The sequence below is a fragment of the Fukomys damarensis genome, unplaced genomic scaffold, assembly GCF_012274545.1.
Source record: "Fukomys damarensis isolate Sample0158 unplaced genomic scaffold, DMR_v1.0_HiC HiC_scaffold_16, whole genome shotgun sequence".
NCBI classification, from domain to species: domain Eukaryota; kingdom Metazoa; phylum Chordata; class Mammalia; order Rodentia; family Bathyergidae; genus Fukomys; species Fukomys damarensis.
Window position 1 is genome coordinate 135,262,681 of NW_022900928.1, and position 13,899 is coordinate 135,276,579.

The following is a 13,899-nucleotide window of genomic DNA, read 5'->3' on the forward strand; positions in this document are numbered from 1 at the left end:
CCATGCCAGAAAATGTATTGGAAATGCAGATTCCTTGGCCCACTGGAGCTTTTGAGGCAGAACTCTGGGGGCTGGTACAGATGTGCCTTACAGCACGTCCTCCAGGTGCTTCCGGTCCAGCTGAGGCTGAAACCCTGCCTGGCTTCGCTGCCCAGGCCTGGATCCAGCCCTTGAATGAGAGCCTGAATTTTAACAGGAGCCCTGGTGATTCTTAAGGGTTGAGGGTGGTGGGAGCCCTCACCAACATGGACACTTAACCCCCTGGGGCCTTGCTGCAGAGCGCAAGGGACAGACCAACAGAAGAGTGGGGGCAAAGGTGCATCATCCAGGCAGGGACACCAGTGGAGAGAAAGTGGATGTTGGCCATGGGGGTCCTCGCAGTCCACTCAGCTGGGCAAGCAGTGAGCACTAACAGGGCCTACTGGTGGTGCTGGGCTATCCTTAGTGTTTCTTCTCTTGCATAAAAGTAATAAATTACAGAAAACATACACACCCAGAAATAAAGGCAAATGTACCCAGCATTCAATACCATTGCTGTTATTACTCCGAGACCTTCTCTAGGTAGTCTTTCAGGAAGAAAATAGTCATAAAGGTACAGAACGTGTCACGTTATGAGACTGTCTAACATCATAGGTGCATTTCCATCACCTTAGACCTGCGGCCATCTGGGTGGACAGGGAGCCGCGCCTGGGGCCCATCCATGGCTCATGATGGAGCTCCTGCTGGTCCCTCCAGGCTCTGCCGGTCCCTACTCTCTGCAGATCCCCTATGTGCCTGCTGCTGTGATAGATAGTGGCCACGGGCTCTCTGACTGTGGCTCTTCTAGTCAGTCATGGGCTAGGGTGGTCCTGGGGACCCCAAAACAGCTGCTCTCAAAGAAGCCACAAGGACTGGATTTCTAGAAATGAAGCCCTGAGTCCTGGGTGGTAGGTGGCTGCCTTACAATACAAATTGAATGTATACTTTCTTGGGTTTTTATTTAAATGTAGGGCACTGTTTGGGAAAGAATGAGTCCTTATTCATTGGGATTGGGACACTGGGGAGATTAGGATAAAGCTGGGAGCCCTGATTTCAGAACACACAGGTGAGGACTTTCCCGGCTTCCTTGAAGAGCCCTGGAAAGCAGGAGTGACAAAAGAGAGTTCCCGTGGACGTGGTGCATTTGTGGGGTGTCGGGACTCAAGGGCAGGGTCAGCAGGCCACATTTACCTGGGTAGATAGGTGGGCACTGTTGTGCAGTGGCAGAGGCTGACTTGGAGTCTCCCAGAGCTGGGACCATGTCCCAGTCTGTGACGGACCTCAGGAGCCTGTGTGAGCTGTGGAGCTCTGGTCTGGAGATGGGGTCCAGCCTGACCCACACTTCCTGCCCTCAACTCGGCTCAGCAGGTGTCCTGTGGGCCCAGCCCAACCAGGAGCTGCAGTGACTTCCAGGGGAGCCTTGCTTGCTTGTCACCTGAGGCAGCTCTCGGTTACCGGGTCTCTCTCCAGCCCCAATATCAGACCAAGAAATTCTCTCCTGGAGGAGAATAACTGGGTTTGTTTCAAGCACTGACATTGAATTCAGTCCTGAGGATTTCAGCCCTGGCCCATGCAGAAATGTTTTCCTCTCAACTGGATCTTTGGATCCTGTGCCTCTGCTGGCCAGCAGGGTGACAGAAGCCCACAGGGATTGGGCTGGGAATGGAGTATTCAGTCTGGCGGTGGCTCAGGCAGGTGACACTCCCTTCCTGGTCCCCAGTGCTCCTATAAAGAGCAGCCTTGGAGCTGGCAGCAACACCCTGCAGGCTGCACGGCTGGGCTGAGTGACTGTGGTGAGGTCCCTCTGGACAGCGAGGCTGTTCCTGGGTGGATGTGCACAGTGAGAACGAAGTCTCTTAAGGCGTCGGAAGTAAGTATGGCCAGTGGGGGTGGGTGTGTGGGTGTCCCTCAGACACAGAGGGAAACTGCTAGCACACTGACCTCCCGAGGGTCACCCGCTGGGGCAGGCAGAGGAGGCTGGCTGGGACCTGGTGGTCTCAGCACTCTGGGTCCCTACTGCAGGTGGACCCGAGCGCACTGCACCTGGGGAAGATGCAGGCCTGCGTGGTGCCGGGGCTGGCCCTGTGCCTTCTGCTGGGGCCACTCACAAGTGAGGGCCCACCCTGTCCCCACAGCCCTGCTATCTTCCTCCCTGCTGCACTAGCCCTCCTGCGTGGAGTTTAGGTCCTGGAGGCCTTCCAGGGTGGCCCCAGGTGACAGCGTTCCTCTTCTCTTACAGGGGCCAAGCCAGTGCAGGAGGAAGGTAGGGTGCTCTCCTGTGTGTCCTTTCACTAATAATCAACCCAGGTGGGGGGGGGCAGAGGCTGCTGGGAGGTGGGCCTGGCTGCCTGCTGAGCTGTGCCTGCTGGGAGCCAAGGGGTAGGGGTAGCACTGCCATTCTCATCCTTAGCCGTAGGCTCAGCCCTGGGCTCTCCCAAAGTTCTAACTCAGTCCAGTATCATTGGGATGGTCATTGTCCAAGTTCTGGGTCTCTGTCCTCTGAAACCCCACCAGATGCTGCCCTAGCTCCCCCATGCCCTCCACACGCACTGTCCCTGCTCAGCATTTCCTCCGGCAAGGCCAGACCTCCTCCTCTCGGCCTTGCCTTGCTTCCTCTCCTTCCTCCTCCTGTTTTTCAGGCCTTGCTTCTCTCTGTTCTGGGAATGACCCCAGATACCCCTTCTCCAAACCAGGAAGGTCACCTCCCCACAGGCACTACTGGCTGCCATGCACCTGCCCCCAGTCTGTGGAGGCCCAGCCCTGGACAGGACTGTGGGGCACACCCTGAGGTGGTGTCCTATGTTTGCAGACCCCTACGCTGAGGCACCAGCAATGCCCTACTGGCCTTTCTCCGCCTCTGACTTCTGGAACTACAAGCAGTACTTCCAGACCCAGGGCGCCTACCCCCAGGTGGAGGACCTGGCCCGCACCTTCTTTGCACACTTTCCTCTGGGGAGCATCCTGGGCTTCCATGTCCCCTACCAGGAGGACTGAGTGGCACTGGCTGCACCTCAGGGCAGATCCGGAGTTGCCAGAGCCACTGGTGGGGCGACTGGCCTCTGCCCCATAGGCTCCAGCAGACCTTGTGGGTTTCTTTCAAAAATAGCTCTGCCCAGCCCCTCTGCTACTTCACAGGTGAACCTGGCTTTATTCTTCATTAAATGTGTGCAGTTCCAGCCTACAGGGCATCAGAGCCTCTCCTCCTGTTTTCATGATGACCCTGGGGGGCCGGGATGAAGCTCCCCAGACTGTGGTGAGGAAACTGAGGCTGACTAGCTGTGGCTACCGCAGCTGGTTAGAGGAGCCAGTGCCAGTACAGGCAGTCCAGCCCAAGGTCACAGAAGTAGACAGTAGTCACTTTGGGCCAGGCGTCCATGCTTCATGCACAGCTCACATCTGGGAGCAGCAGGAAGTGAAGAAGGCAGGGCCCAGGCTGTCACCTGAGCAGTCTGAAGGAGGAAGGATGTGTGCTGATGGCAGCGTCGGTGCAGGTGGTGAGCCTCCCCCAAGGTGTGCAAACCACAGGGAGACTGGAGACCCTGACTCACACCTGCTATGGAAGAAACCAAATGGGCAGCTCTTCTGGGCCACCAGCCTATGGGTTCCCTAGGTCTGACCTTCCCTTGGTGCCCAGGTGACACGCATTGACCTGGCCTCTGAGCCTCACCTGGGTCTTCATTGCTGTCTTCTCTCTGTGCCCTGCACCACCTGCTCAGACCGGGCTGACCCTGCCCAGCCACAACCCCCATCTTGGCTTCGCTCTGTTGGTCTGTCCTGCTCCTCAGCCCTGACCCTCGGCACCCTTGTCCCCTTCCAGCAGCCCTGCGCCAAGCCCACTTCCTACTGAAAGCTGTTACAGAAAACATGGAGCAAACACACTAGAAGGGCAGGGTAAGGAAGTCTGTGCGGGACCACCGGGATAGGCACAGGGAGCACCTCAATGAGATGTGGGGGAGACTGGACTCAGCCCGGCAGTTCGGGCCTCAGAGGATCAACAGTGAAGAGTAGGGTGGGCTTGGGGGAGGAGGAGGACTCAGTGACCCAGGGCAACGTGGTGGGGAGGCAGTGGTCCTGATAAACCAGCTGGCAGGACTCTCGCTGAAAGCAGGCCAGGGTGTTCCACAGGTGATCTGATTTCAGGGTAGGGCTTCTGTAAGAGCTCTGGAACTCTTGATCTTACAAGGCTGGGCACCTGGCCTTGGTTCACAGCCGGACCACAGTCCCGTTAACCAGGAAGCATTTGTCTTCAGCTCCAATTCTCCCTTCCTTTCTTACCATCTTCCTCTTTTTTTCCCCTTTCTTATTCATATTTTAAAAATCACTGTGAAATACTACAATATAAAATTTCCCCTTTAACCTGAACATTTAGGTGGTGTTAAGTACATCACCTGGTTGTGCAACCACCACCCCATCCATCTCCAGAACCTTTTCACCCTACAGAACTGAGCCTCTGATAACACTAACTGCAGACCCCATCAGACACTAGCCCCACCCTTGCCCCGGCACCACTTCGTGCCTAGGGAGCTGTCTATGAACTGCCTACTCTGGGTCGGGAGCTCATACTGGTGGGATCAGACAGTCTTGGCCTTGCGGGGACTGACCTATTTCACTGAGCATGTCCCAAGAGCCCCTCTGCTCTGCCCACGAGTCAGGATTTCTGTACCCCACGAGGCCTCAGCAGTGTTGCAGGATATGCACAGACCCCGTGTTTGCCCACCCACCCACTGGTGGATACCGGTTGTTTGCAGCCTTTGGCTGTTGGGATCAGTGAGCCTGGGTGCACCGGCCCCTCCTCCAGACCCTGTTTTCTATTCTTTTGGGGTGGTCCAGAAGTGGCGTGCTTTCCCGAGGTTCTGACCTAGCCACCCTCTCCGGGCTCTGCTGCTCCCTGGGTTAGGGACAGCAGGGGTCGCCTTGGCACGTAGGCGCAGCTCAGGCGCAGTGCTGCGCAGACAAGCAACAAGCAGCCAGCAGCCTGGGATCTGAGGTCCCAAATTGCTGCGGGAAAACCACCGAGTCGCGGTCCTCCAAGGCCTAAATCTGTCCGGCGGGAGCGCGCCGGAAATGCAGTCGCGAGCCGGAAGTGAGTATAGAGCTGCAGGTCAGCGATGAAGCCGGCTGTGGACGAGACGTTCCCTGAGGGTGCCGGGCCTTACGTGGACCTGAAAGAGGTGAGGCAGGCTGTGGGCGGCGGCCACGGAAGGGCGGGGTGAGGGTGGCTTCGGAGCCGGGCTGGCGTACTGAGCCTCGGGGGCCTGGCGCCCTACCCACGCCCCGGAGACCCGGGCCCCGCTGCGGGGCCCTCGGGGTCAGCTGGGCCGCCATTGCCCCGGCTACCAGCAGGGATCCCGTCCTAGTCCTCGGAGGAGCCATGTCCCGACCCACCACGATAGGGGAGGCGGCGCTGCGGGGCTCTGGCAGGCGAGGGTAGCGAGACCTTCACAGGCTGTGAGCTGGCGTTTGGCGGCCTGGGAGGGACGTGGGCCCTGCTCCCGAGTGGGTGCTGTTCGGCAGCGGGCAGCTTTCTGATCAGGCCGCCTAATAAACTTTGTCCACAAGGAAGGAGGTCAGGAGCATGGGTGACAAACTGGGAAAGAAGCAGCGCCAGCGTCTTTCTTCTTAGAATGGAGAAGGGATTCGTGCATTTCTGTGCTTTCACCGTGATCTGGTTTCTTTCTGTACGGTTGTACCGGGTCCTGAAATAGTCTTGGTTCTCTTGTTTCTTCCAGCATGGTCACAGACCGACCCTGTCGGGTGTCTAATGCACGGTGTTCTAGGTTCAGCAGCAGGATACTACAGCCTAGCTGGGACTGTCAGGCCAACTCTCGGGTGTCAGAGCTGCCCATTCTCTTTTTTCAAAGTTTAAGGGGTACAAAAATGGCCTGGTGTAGTTCCTGTGCTTAGGCAGGTTGGGAATGGCTGACAGGGACTGATTGCACATACTAAGTGTACTAGAAAAGTAGGGGCTCCCTGCAGAGGCACCTTCAGGGCTGTGAGCTCAGCCTGGGCTTAGGAGAGGAGTGTGCTGTGCACAGAGGCTGGGAGAAGGAACCCACGTCCTGGACACTCTGCCTCCGGAGTGCTGTGCTAGCGCCATGCACAGTGTCTGGGGAGGCCAGGGACCCCGCAGTCCTGCCTGCACTCACCCAGTCTCCAGCAGGGCTCCTTTGCTGCGGAGCGAAGAGGCCAAGGCAAGAACGCAGGCCCTGGGCACTGACCTGCGGACCCCTAGGAGCTGGGCTGTCCTGACCAGTGCATGCTGGGTGTGGTATCTGCAGTCTGGGGAGATAGGGACGCGGTCATCTCCCCACCGAGGGAGGGGGAAGCTGTGGTTTCAAGGGGTCGCCATTTCCGGGACCGGGCGGGATCCACCGGGTGCCACCATGCTGCTCACCCTGGGGTTGCTGTAGGATGATTCATTCAGCTGTACTCAGATTCTAATTGTGCTTTCTGTGTTCTTTATCACAATTAAAAAGGTCTTTTAAAATGCTCTGAGTAACTTTTGAATCTGTCTAACCCTTCTGTTCTTAGGATTTATTCGCAAATGTGTGTCACTGAGGTACACAGTATGGATCTTTTCCCAGTTCTACATGCACATTGCAGACAACATTGTGTCATTTTCACTTCCATTTCCATGACGACTAGGAAGTTAGAACATTGCCTGTGTGTCAGTGGCTGTACTCCCCATGGTGAACATCCCTGGATAGCACTGGAATTCACTGGGGAAACCCACGCATGCTTAGAGCCTCTTCAGCACTCGGAGAGGAGGAGGGGTCCCCTGGGGAGGGAGGTTTCACAGGCATCAACCAGAGTGGGGGCCGCAGGAGGAAGCTGCCACACGACCCTCTTGTGCACTGTGTGGCTGAAACACGGGTGTCCTCCCCTCTCTGCAGCCCAGAGCCTGGCCCATCCTCATTGCTCAGCTCCGTCCATCCCCTGTGTCCTGGGGCGGCTGGAGTGCCGGCCCTGGGGGGCAGAGTGGTGGGCTTCCGCTCTCCAGGGAGCGGGGCCAGGAGGTGGGCTTGGCACTGCAGGGGGAGAGGTGGGTCTTTCTGTGTAGGAGTCTGAGCTGTTTCTGCCTACACAGTGCCTTTTCGAGGTCACCTAGCACCGCATCCACCTTCCCAGAGCACCTGCGCTGTGTGCAGAATCCTGATTGCAGTTGCACCTGACAAAACCACTTGATTGTATCTATAGGTGCTGACCAAGAGATGGGTGGTTTGCACGAGGGAGTGGCCTTAGCCAAAGGCCTAGGAGTCCTGGTCAGCAGGGGCTTTAGTGGATTTCTGCTGGGAAGGGTTTCACCCTCACGAGGCCGGTGCACAGCTGCCACTACCTCCGCCTGCACCGCCCCCACCTCCATCAAATCCACCCACACCAGCACCTCCAGCAACCAGAGAGACAACCCAAGTGGCCACGGCCTGGGCCAGGGATGGAACTCCTGTGGCTGCCACTGCAGCAGGACCACCAGGGCTCGCTGGAGCCCCACCCACCCCTCCCTCCACCCCCAGGAGCCCCATGTTCTAGGCCTAGACCCCTTCTCCCCAGCCAGCTGAGGTCTGCACCTCTCTCCCTCTTGCCACTTTGCTCCATTTTCCTTCCCCTCTGGAGCCCCTAGGAAGAGCCCGGAAGGAGGGTCGCCAGCCTGTGTTTTGAGGGCAGGAGAGTGTGGGGTAGGCAAAGGAAGGCCTGGTCCTGGAACAAGGAAATGTGCACGGTCACAGGGCTGCCTGCCCTCACCCCTGGGGGCTGCTCTCCCTCTTTCCTTGTCTGCTGCAGAGGTTCCCTGGGGTCTCTTTTGGAGTTGGGAAGCTGGGAGTTCAGGCAAGGGCATGGGAGAGGCTTGGATGGAAGGAGGAGCCCGTGTGGTCTGTGAAGCCTGTACCAGGACAGGGGTCCTGAAAAAGGACGAGTTTCCCACAGCCCTTCCACAGCAACGACCCTGGGAGGGGAAAGAGAGGCACAGACAATGGAGGACCCCGGACACACTCCATTCCTGCCCTTTAGCCCAAGACGGGACTCCGTGTAGACTGTGCCCACAAACCTACGAGGGGACAGAGCCATGTTGCCCCACACCCGCCATAGCCCAGACTGGAGGATGTTTTCCCATACAAAAGAGGTCGCCTGCCAAATGAACCAGGAAGTAACCAGAATCTGCAGCCTCAGGATGGGCTGGCCAGGATCCCACTGGGCACAGTGCAGGTGCTCCATGCAGCCCTTTCCTGGCCCTATCTGCAGTAGCCTCGGAGACAAAGCAGAAAACTAGAGAATGAGTCCATTGACCCCGCATCCATCAACTTCAAAATACAGGAGACGTTTGAGGGGCACTTTAGATTAACATGGCCCTTTCCACACCTTGTCCGCACAAGATTCCTGTGTATCTGGTGGAATACGAGTTGCGTCCATAGCATGGAGTCGAGTCACCCGTCTTCAGAGATCCAGGGCTGCTGAACAGTCACCTACAGGATTCTTACCAAAAGATGGACCAGCGAGTCCTAGCACTAGGGGGCAGGGCCGCAAACTCCACCTGGCTGAAGGGGGGCTGGGGCCTGCACTGGGCAGGGCTGGACACGAGGAACCAGCCCCTGGGTGTTGGCGGGCCCAGGACCAGGGCGGGAACTCAAAATCCTGCACTGCACATTAGCAACCCTAGATGCTGCCCACTCCCTTCCCTGCCCACTGTCAGATCTGACTCCTGTCTGTGGCCCGGTAGGGCAGGATGTCCTTGGAGCCCCCATGGCGGTGCCCTTGCCCTGGCCTCAAAGCATCCAAGTGACAGGACAGGAAGATGCCACCCCACCCTGCTGGACCAGCTCAGACACTGGGGCTCTGCAAAGCCCGCAGTGTGCCCTCTGCTGGCGGTGACTCTCCTCCATCCTTGCCATTTTCAGTCCACCCAGGACCCTGGGAGGGGAGCAGGCCAGGCCAGGCAGCCAAATGAAGCCATTCATTCCCAACCAACGACCCTGGGAGGGGAAAGAGAGGCACAGACAATGGAGGACCCCGGACACACTCCTTCCTGCCCTTTAGCCCAAGACGGGACTCCATGTAGACTGTGCCCACAAACCTACGAGGGGACAGAGCCATGTTGCCCCACACCCGCCATAGCCCAGACTGGAGGATGTTTTCCCATACAAAAGAGGTCGCCTGCCAAATGAACCAGGAAGTAATCATAATCTGCAGCCTCAGGATGGGCTGGCCAGGATCCCACTGGGCACAGTGCAGGTGAGCCCAAGACGGGACTCCATGTAGACTGTGCCCACAAACCTACGAGGGGACAGAGCCATGTTGCCCCACACCCGCCATAGCCCAGACTGGAGGATGTTTTCCCATACAAAAGAGGTCGCCTGCCAAATGAACCAGGAAGTAATCATAATCTGCAGCCTCAGGATGGGCTGGCCAGGATCCCACTGGGCACAGTGCAGGTGCTCCATGCAGCCCTTTCCTGGCCCTATCTGCAGTAGCCTCGGAGACAAAGCAGAAAACTAGAGAATGAGTCCATTGACCCCGCATCCATCAACTTCAAAATACAGGAGACGTTTGAGGGGCACTTTAGATTAACATGGCCCTTTCCACACCTTGTCCGCACAAGATTCCTGTGTATCTGGTGGAATACGAGTTGCGTCCATAGCATGGAGTCGAGTCACCCGTCTTCAGAGATCCAGGGCTGCTGAACAGTCACCTACAGGATTCTTACCAAAAGATGGACCAGCGAGTCCTAGCACGAAGGGGCAGGGCCGCAAACTCCACCTGGCTGAAGGGGGGCTGGGGCCTGCACTGGGCAGGGCTGGACACGAGGAACCAGCCCCTGGGTGTTGGCGGGCCCAGGACCAGGGCGGGAACTCAAAATCCTGCACTGCACATTAGCACCCCTAGATGCTGCCCACTCCCTTCCCTGCCCACTGTCAGATCTGACTCCTGTCTGTGGCCCGGTAGGGCAGCATGTCCTTGGAGCCCCCATGGCGGTGCCCTTGCCCTGCCCTCGCAGCATCCAAGCGACAGGACAGGAAGATGCCACCCCACCCTGCTGGACCAGCTCAGACACCGGGGCCCTGCAAAGCCCGCAGTGCGCCCTCTGCTGGCGGTGACTCTCCTCCATCCTTACCATTTTCAGTCCGCCCAGGACCCTGGGAGGGGAGCAGGCCAGGCCAGGCAGCCAAATGAAGCCATTCATTCCCAAGCACGGAAATCAAATTCCACAGGACCTGTGGGACCAGCGCACCACGATCCCATCTGTATTTCCTCTTCCTGTCCTTCTGACCCATAAAGAAGTTGTATAAAAACAAAATATTTTCTAATTTTTATTTAAAACATTTCTGAACATTTTTGTTTATGTTGGGGAATATCTGTACATACAGGAGATCAAACTTTGTCCCTGAGCCTGGGAGGTAGGCAGCGGAACCACTGAGCTGGAAATTTGTGGCATTTCCCTTGCTCCTAAAGGGGTAGGTAACAGGGAGGGGGGAGGAGAGTAGGGACAGGGAGGCAGGGACTGAATGGGGAACAGTGGGGGCAGAGCCCTGGCCCCACTTCTCCAGAAAGACTTTCAATCAAATTAAGGTGCATGGTGTCCTTTTCCTCAGTGAGGTAGAAAAACCCCACAAAGGGATGAAGAACGAAGCCTGGGCCCTGATGGTGTTCTCACTCTCAGGCAGCTGGGGTTGTGGGGAGGACCCCGCCCGGGCCTCTTCTCCTGGGGGCTCCTCAGGGTGAGCAGGGCTCCGCTCTGGAGGATCTTGGGAGAGAGAGCAGCAGGCACTGAGCGCTGTGCCCATGCCCACTCCTGTCCCTGACCCCTTTCCAGGCTCTACTCACCACCGTCTGTGGCTGAAGCGGCAACGTCCCAGGTGCCCCTGGGCCCTGCCGTGGGCTCCTCACCATGGGTCTGTGCGGTGGCCACCAACTGGGCCTGACAGGACCTGCCATCGTCCTGCTGCAGCGCCACCTGCTGCAGCACAAGCAGCTTTACCCAGAGGGAGAGGGCGCGGTGGGCACCCTGACTCCGCCCAGGAGATGTGCAGCCTACCTGCAGCGCTTCCGGGCCTGGGCACAGCTGGCTGCTGAACTGCTGCTTCTCCTGCTCTGCTTCCTCCTCCGCATCCTCATCTTCCTCCACCTCTTCCTCTTCTTCCTCCTCCACATCCTCAACCTCCTCCTCCTCCTTCTTCTCCTCCATCTCCCCTTGTTCCTCCTCCTCATCATTTTTATTATGCTCTTGTTTCTCTTCCTCCTCCTCCCCTTGTTCTTTTTCCTCCTCCTCCTCCTGATGCCCCTCTTCTTTCCCTACCACCCACTCTCTGGGGCAGATGGCAGCGAGCTCTGCAGTGGGAGGAAGATAGCAGTCAGGCATCACTTGCAAGGTTCCCAACCCCACACCTCACAGCCTCTGCTCCCTAGGCCATGGCCCGCTCACCAGTGTCACCCGGTTCCTCATGGAGCTCCGGACAGTGATGCTCCTGCTCCCCCCGTCTCTCCTTGGTCACTGCCTCCTCCTGCAAGACCCCAGCAGCAGAAGGAGCCAGAGCAGCAGGGTCAGGGCTCCATGCCCACCTGCCCTGCCCACCCTTCCCAGCCAGGTGGGACTGGCTCACCTGCAGCTTCCCGGTTGGGTACACGGTTACCACTGCTCCTGGGGTTGGGAGCCCCCTCCACAGGTGTGTCCTGGATCAGGGCCGCCAGATGGGCCACGCACTGGCATTGCCCATTCTGCTGCCTCAGGCCTCTGGGCAGCGGAGCCTGGTGTTCCTGGGCAAGGTTAGGACCATCAGAAAAATGCAGTCTGCAGAAGTGGGTGTGGCTCCCGAGGGGTCACTCCTGACACAAAGGGGAAAGGAGCAGAAAGGAGCTCCCCGCTCTCACCAGCACCTGTGCTTGCCAGAGGACAAGGTCTGAGCAAAGACTGTCAGGGAAGGTGTGGGGTCCACGGAAACGAGAGGGTGAGAAAACCAAGGCACTGGGCTGTGCGAAGGGACACAGTGGGAGACAGGGAAAACACGGGGAGACGAGACAGTGCAGTCATACTCACCAAGGCCTCTGAGGTGCCTGAGTCTTCCGGGATGGTGGTGTTGGACCCCGGAGCCTCCACAGGCCATTGCTTCATGTCCCCTTCGTTGAAAAATGGGAGCAGCCAGGAGAGTTCCCAGTGAGACCCACAAGGGAGGCAGAGCGGCCCCAGGCCCCTCTGCACCCACCTGTCAGGTCCCCTGGGCCACCACCCCCTGGGGGAGAATGAGCTGCACCGCAGAGGTCTCTACCCACTCCACTTTCAGTTTCAGAGCGCTCCTCAGCCCACCCTGCCCCGGGCAGCTCCACTCACCTGCCCCAGCCAGGGCCAGGACTCTCAGCGGGGCTGCCTGCTCCTCCTGCAGCCTGGAGGCTTTCAGGTCCTCCTGTGGGCAGCATGCAAAGTGCGAAGTCAGAGGAGGCTGGGGGCCCCCCACGCAGGGCCCGCCTCAGCAGCTTCATCACCTGCATCTCCTGGCAGATTCGGTCCAGGGCCACCATTTTTTGCTGTTCTTTAGCTTGTCTTGCCAAGTTTCTGTGCAGAAGAACGCGCCTATACAGGGCCTCCTTCTCCATGGCCAACTGCTGCCAGGACTCAGCATGCTGCCACACCTGGGACAGCAGCTGGTCCCCCGGCTGCTGCAGGTGCTGGGCCTCCTGGCTCTTCAGCGCCATCTGCAGAAGAACCAGAGGTGAGGACAGGGGGGCCTGCTGCTCCAGAGCTGGAGCCCAGGAAGGTGGCGGGGGAACTCGGACCACCTGGCCTTCTGCACACAGCCTCAAGCCCAGAGCCTCCTTCCCCAGCACTTGGACTTCAGACCACAGCTGTGGAGAATCAGAGGAAGCTGACCCACAGGCACTAAGCACTCTCCCCACACCCTGTACTTCACACGCATTGTCTCATTTCACGCACCAGGTCTGGAGGACAATGCCACATCCTTTTCAAGTGATGGGCACCCAGGCTTGGCGATGTAATGCACAGAGCTGCTGGGACCCAAGGAGCCTCCCCTCCTATCCTGAATCTTCCTTTCAGGGCTCTGTGGCCTCCAGCAGGAACAGTGAAATCAGGACCCAGGCAGAGTCCAGACCCACCCTCCACTACCTGTCAGAGGCCCGGAGCTGGAAGCAGTCACAGAAATGCTCAGGAGCACAGCGCAGGACTCTGGGGTCACCTGTCCCCGAGCTGTGAGAGATCAGTCCTGGCCCAGCACCTCCCCTCCCCATGGGTGGCACGACTGTCCTTGCATAGTCCCAGGGGGTGGGAGTTACCAATGCTGTGATTTCACACAGCTTCTCCTGCAGCTCGCGCAGCTTCCTGGCCAGCGCCTTCTTCTCAAGCTGCTCTGACTGCAGCGCGCTGGCCAGCTGGTGGTTTTCTTCTGCCTGTGGAGAATGGGAATCAATGCCACCGAGACAGCCAGGCCCGAGTTGCCAATCTGGCTGACCATGGGGCAGGGCAGAGTGGAGAATCATCCCCTGTCCCCCAGCAGAGGCTCCAGCAGGGTTCTGCCTCATGGGCAACTTCACAATGGAGGCCTGCAGAGCCCCATTGTGCTGTGGGGAGAAAGGAACTGTGCTGAGTGCTCAGCCCAGTTCACGCTCCTTGCCCCAAACCTTGGCTTCCTCATGCATGACTTCTCCTGCCCGATGGAGGCCAGTCTTGAAAAAGCGCTCTCCCCTACAGTTCCTGTGGGGGGTTGGCAGTGGGCACAGCACCCCTCTCTCTGATGGGGACACAGAGGCTCAGACAGATGACAGGATTGCTGGCTCCTGGCACAGAGCCCTTTCTGTTTGGCCCAGTGCCCTTGAATGCACCTCACTCCTTGGGGTCAGGGTAAGCCACACCCCCAGCCAGCGATCAGGTCCAACTCCCAGGTC

General features: G+C 58.4%; 2 protein-coding genes and 1 long non-coding RNA gene across 4 annotated transcripts; 1 reads left to right on the forward strand and 2 right to left on the reverse strand.

Moving 5' to 3' along the window:
* The first annotated feature begins 1,805 nt into the window (after positions 1–1,805).
* Positions 1,806–3,023, forward strand: LOC104870867 (otospiralin). The gene is made up of 4 exons (XM_010636641.2): positions 1,806–1,888; positions 2,041–2,128; positions 2,258–2,281; positions 2,828–3,023. The coding sequence occupies exons 1-4, from the start codon at positions 1,850–1,852 to the stop codon at positions 3,010–3,012; spliced, it is 336 nt and encodes a 111-aa protein (XP_010634943.1). The 5' UTR covers positions 1,806–1,849; the 3' UTR covers positions 3,013–3,023.
* A 7,285-nt stretch (positions 3,024–10,308) lies between these two features.
* Positions 10,309–11,154, reverse strand: LOC104870868. Of its 2 annotated transcripts, none has more exons than XR_782643.3 (3): positions 11,045–11,154; positions 10,834–10,963; positions 10,309–10,753 (listed from the first exon to the last, which is right to left on the reverse strand). It is a non-coding gene; the product is annotated as an uncharacterized LOC104870868 (long non-coding RNA). The 2 variants fall into 2 exon arrangements; XR_004517384.1 differs by having other exon boundaries at positions 10,834–10,966.
* Positions 11,155–11,235: 81 nt separating this feature from the next.
* LOC104870869 (golgin subfamily A member 2-like) lies at positions 11,236–13,586 on the reverse strand. Its single transcript, XM_010636642.2, has 7 exons — positions 13,291–13,586; positions 12,487–12,696; positions 12,335–12,407; positions 12,044–12,123; positions 11,610–11,763; positions 11,432–11,510; positions 11,236–11,337 (listed from the first exon to the last, which is right to left on the reverse strand). Exons 1-6 carry the CDS (start codon positions 13,534–13,536, stop codon positions 11,449–11,451), a joined length of 825 nt encoding a protein of 274 aa, XP_010634944.1. The 5' UTR covers positions 13,537–13,586; the 3' UTR covers positions 11,236–11,337; positions 11,432–11,448.
* Between the last annotated feature and the right edge of the window lie 313 nt (positions 13,587–13,899).

Excerpts from the sequence above, each read along its gene's own strand:
- LOC104870867 (XM_010636641.2), top strand. The coding sequence starts at position 1,850 with ATGTGCACAGTGAGAACGAAGTCTCTTAAGGCGTCGGAA. Across the intron at positions 2,129-2,257 it reads TCTGCTGGGGCCACTCACAA|GGGCCAAGCCAGTGCAGGAG; the intron begins GTGAGGGCCCAC and ends CTTCTCTTACAG. Across the intron at positions 2,282-2,827 it reads CAAGCCAGTGCAGGAGGAAG|ACCCCTACGCTGAGGCACCA; the intron begins GTAGGGTGCTCT and ends CTATGTTTGCAG.
- LOC104870869 (XM_010636642.2), bottom strand. The coding sequence starts at position 13,536 with ATGAGGCAGAACCCTGCTGGAGCCTCTGCTGGGGGACAGGGGATGATT. Across the intron at positions 12,408-12,486 it reads GAATCTGCCAGGAGATGCAG|GAGGACCTGAAAGCCTCCAG; the intron begins GTGATGAAGCTG and ends TGCTGCCCACAG. Across the intron at positions 12,124-12,334 it reads CCTGGCCCTGGCTGGGGCAG|GGGACATGAAGCAATGGCCT; the intron begins GTGAGTGGAGCT and ends TTTTCAACGAAG.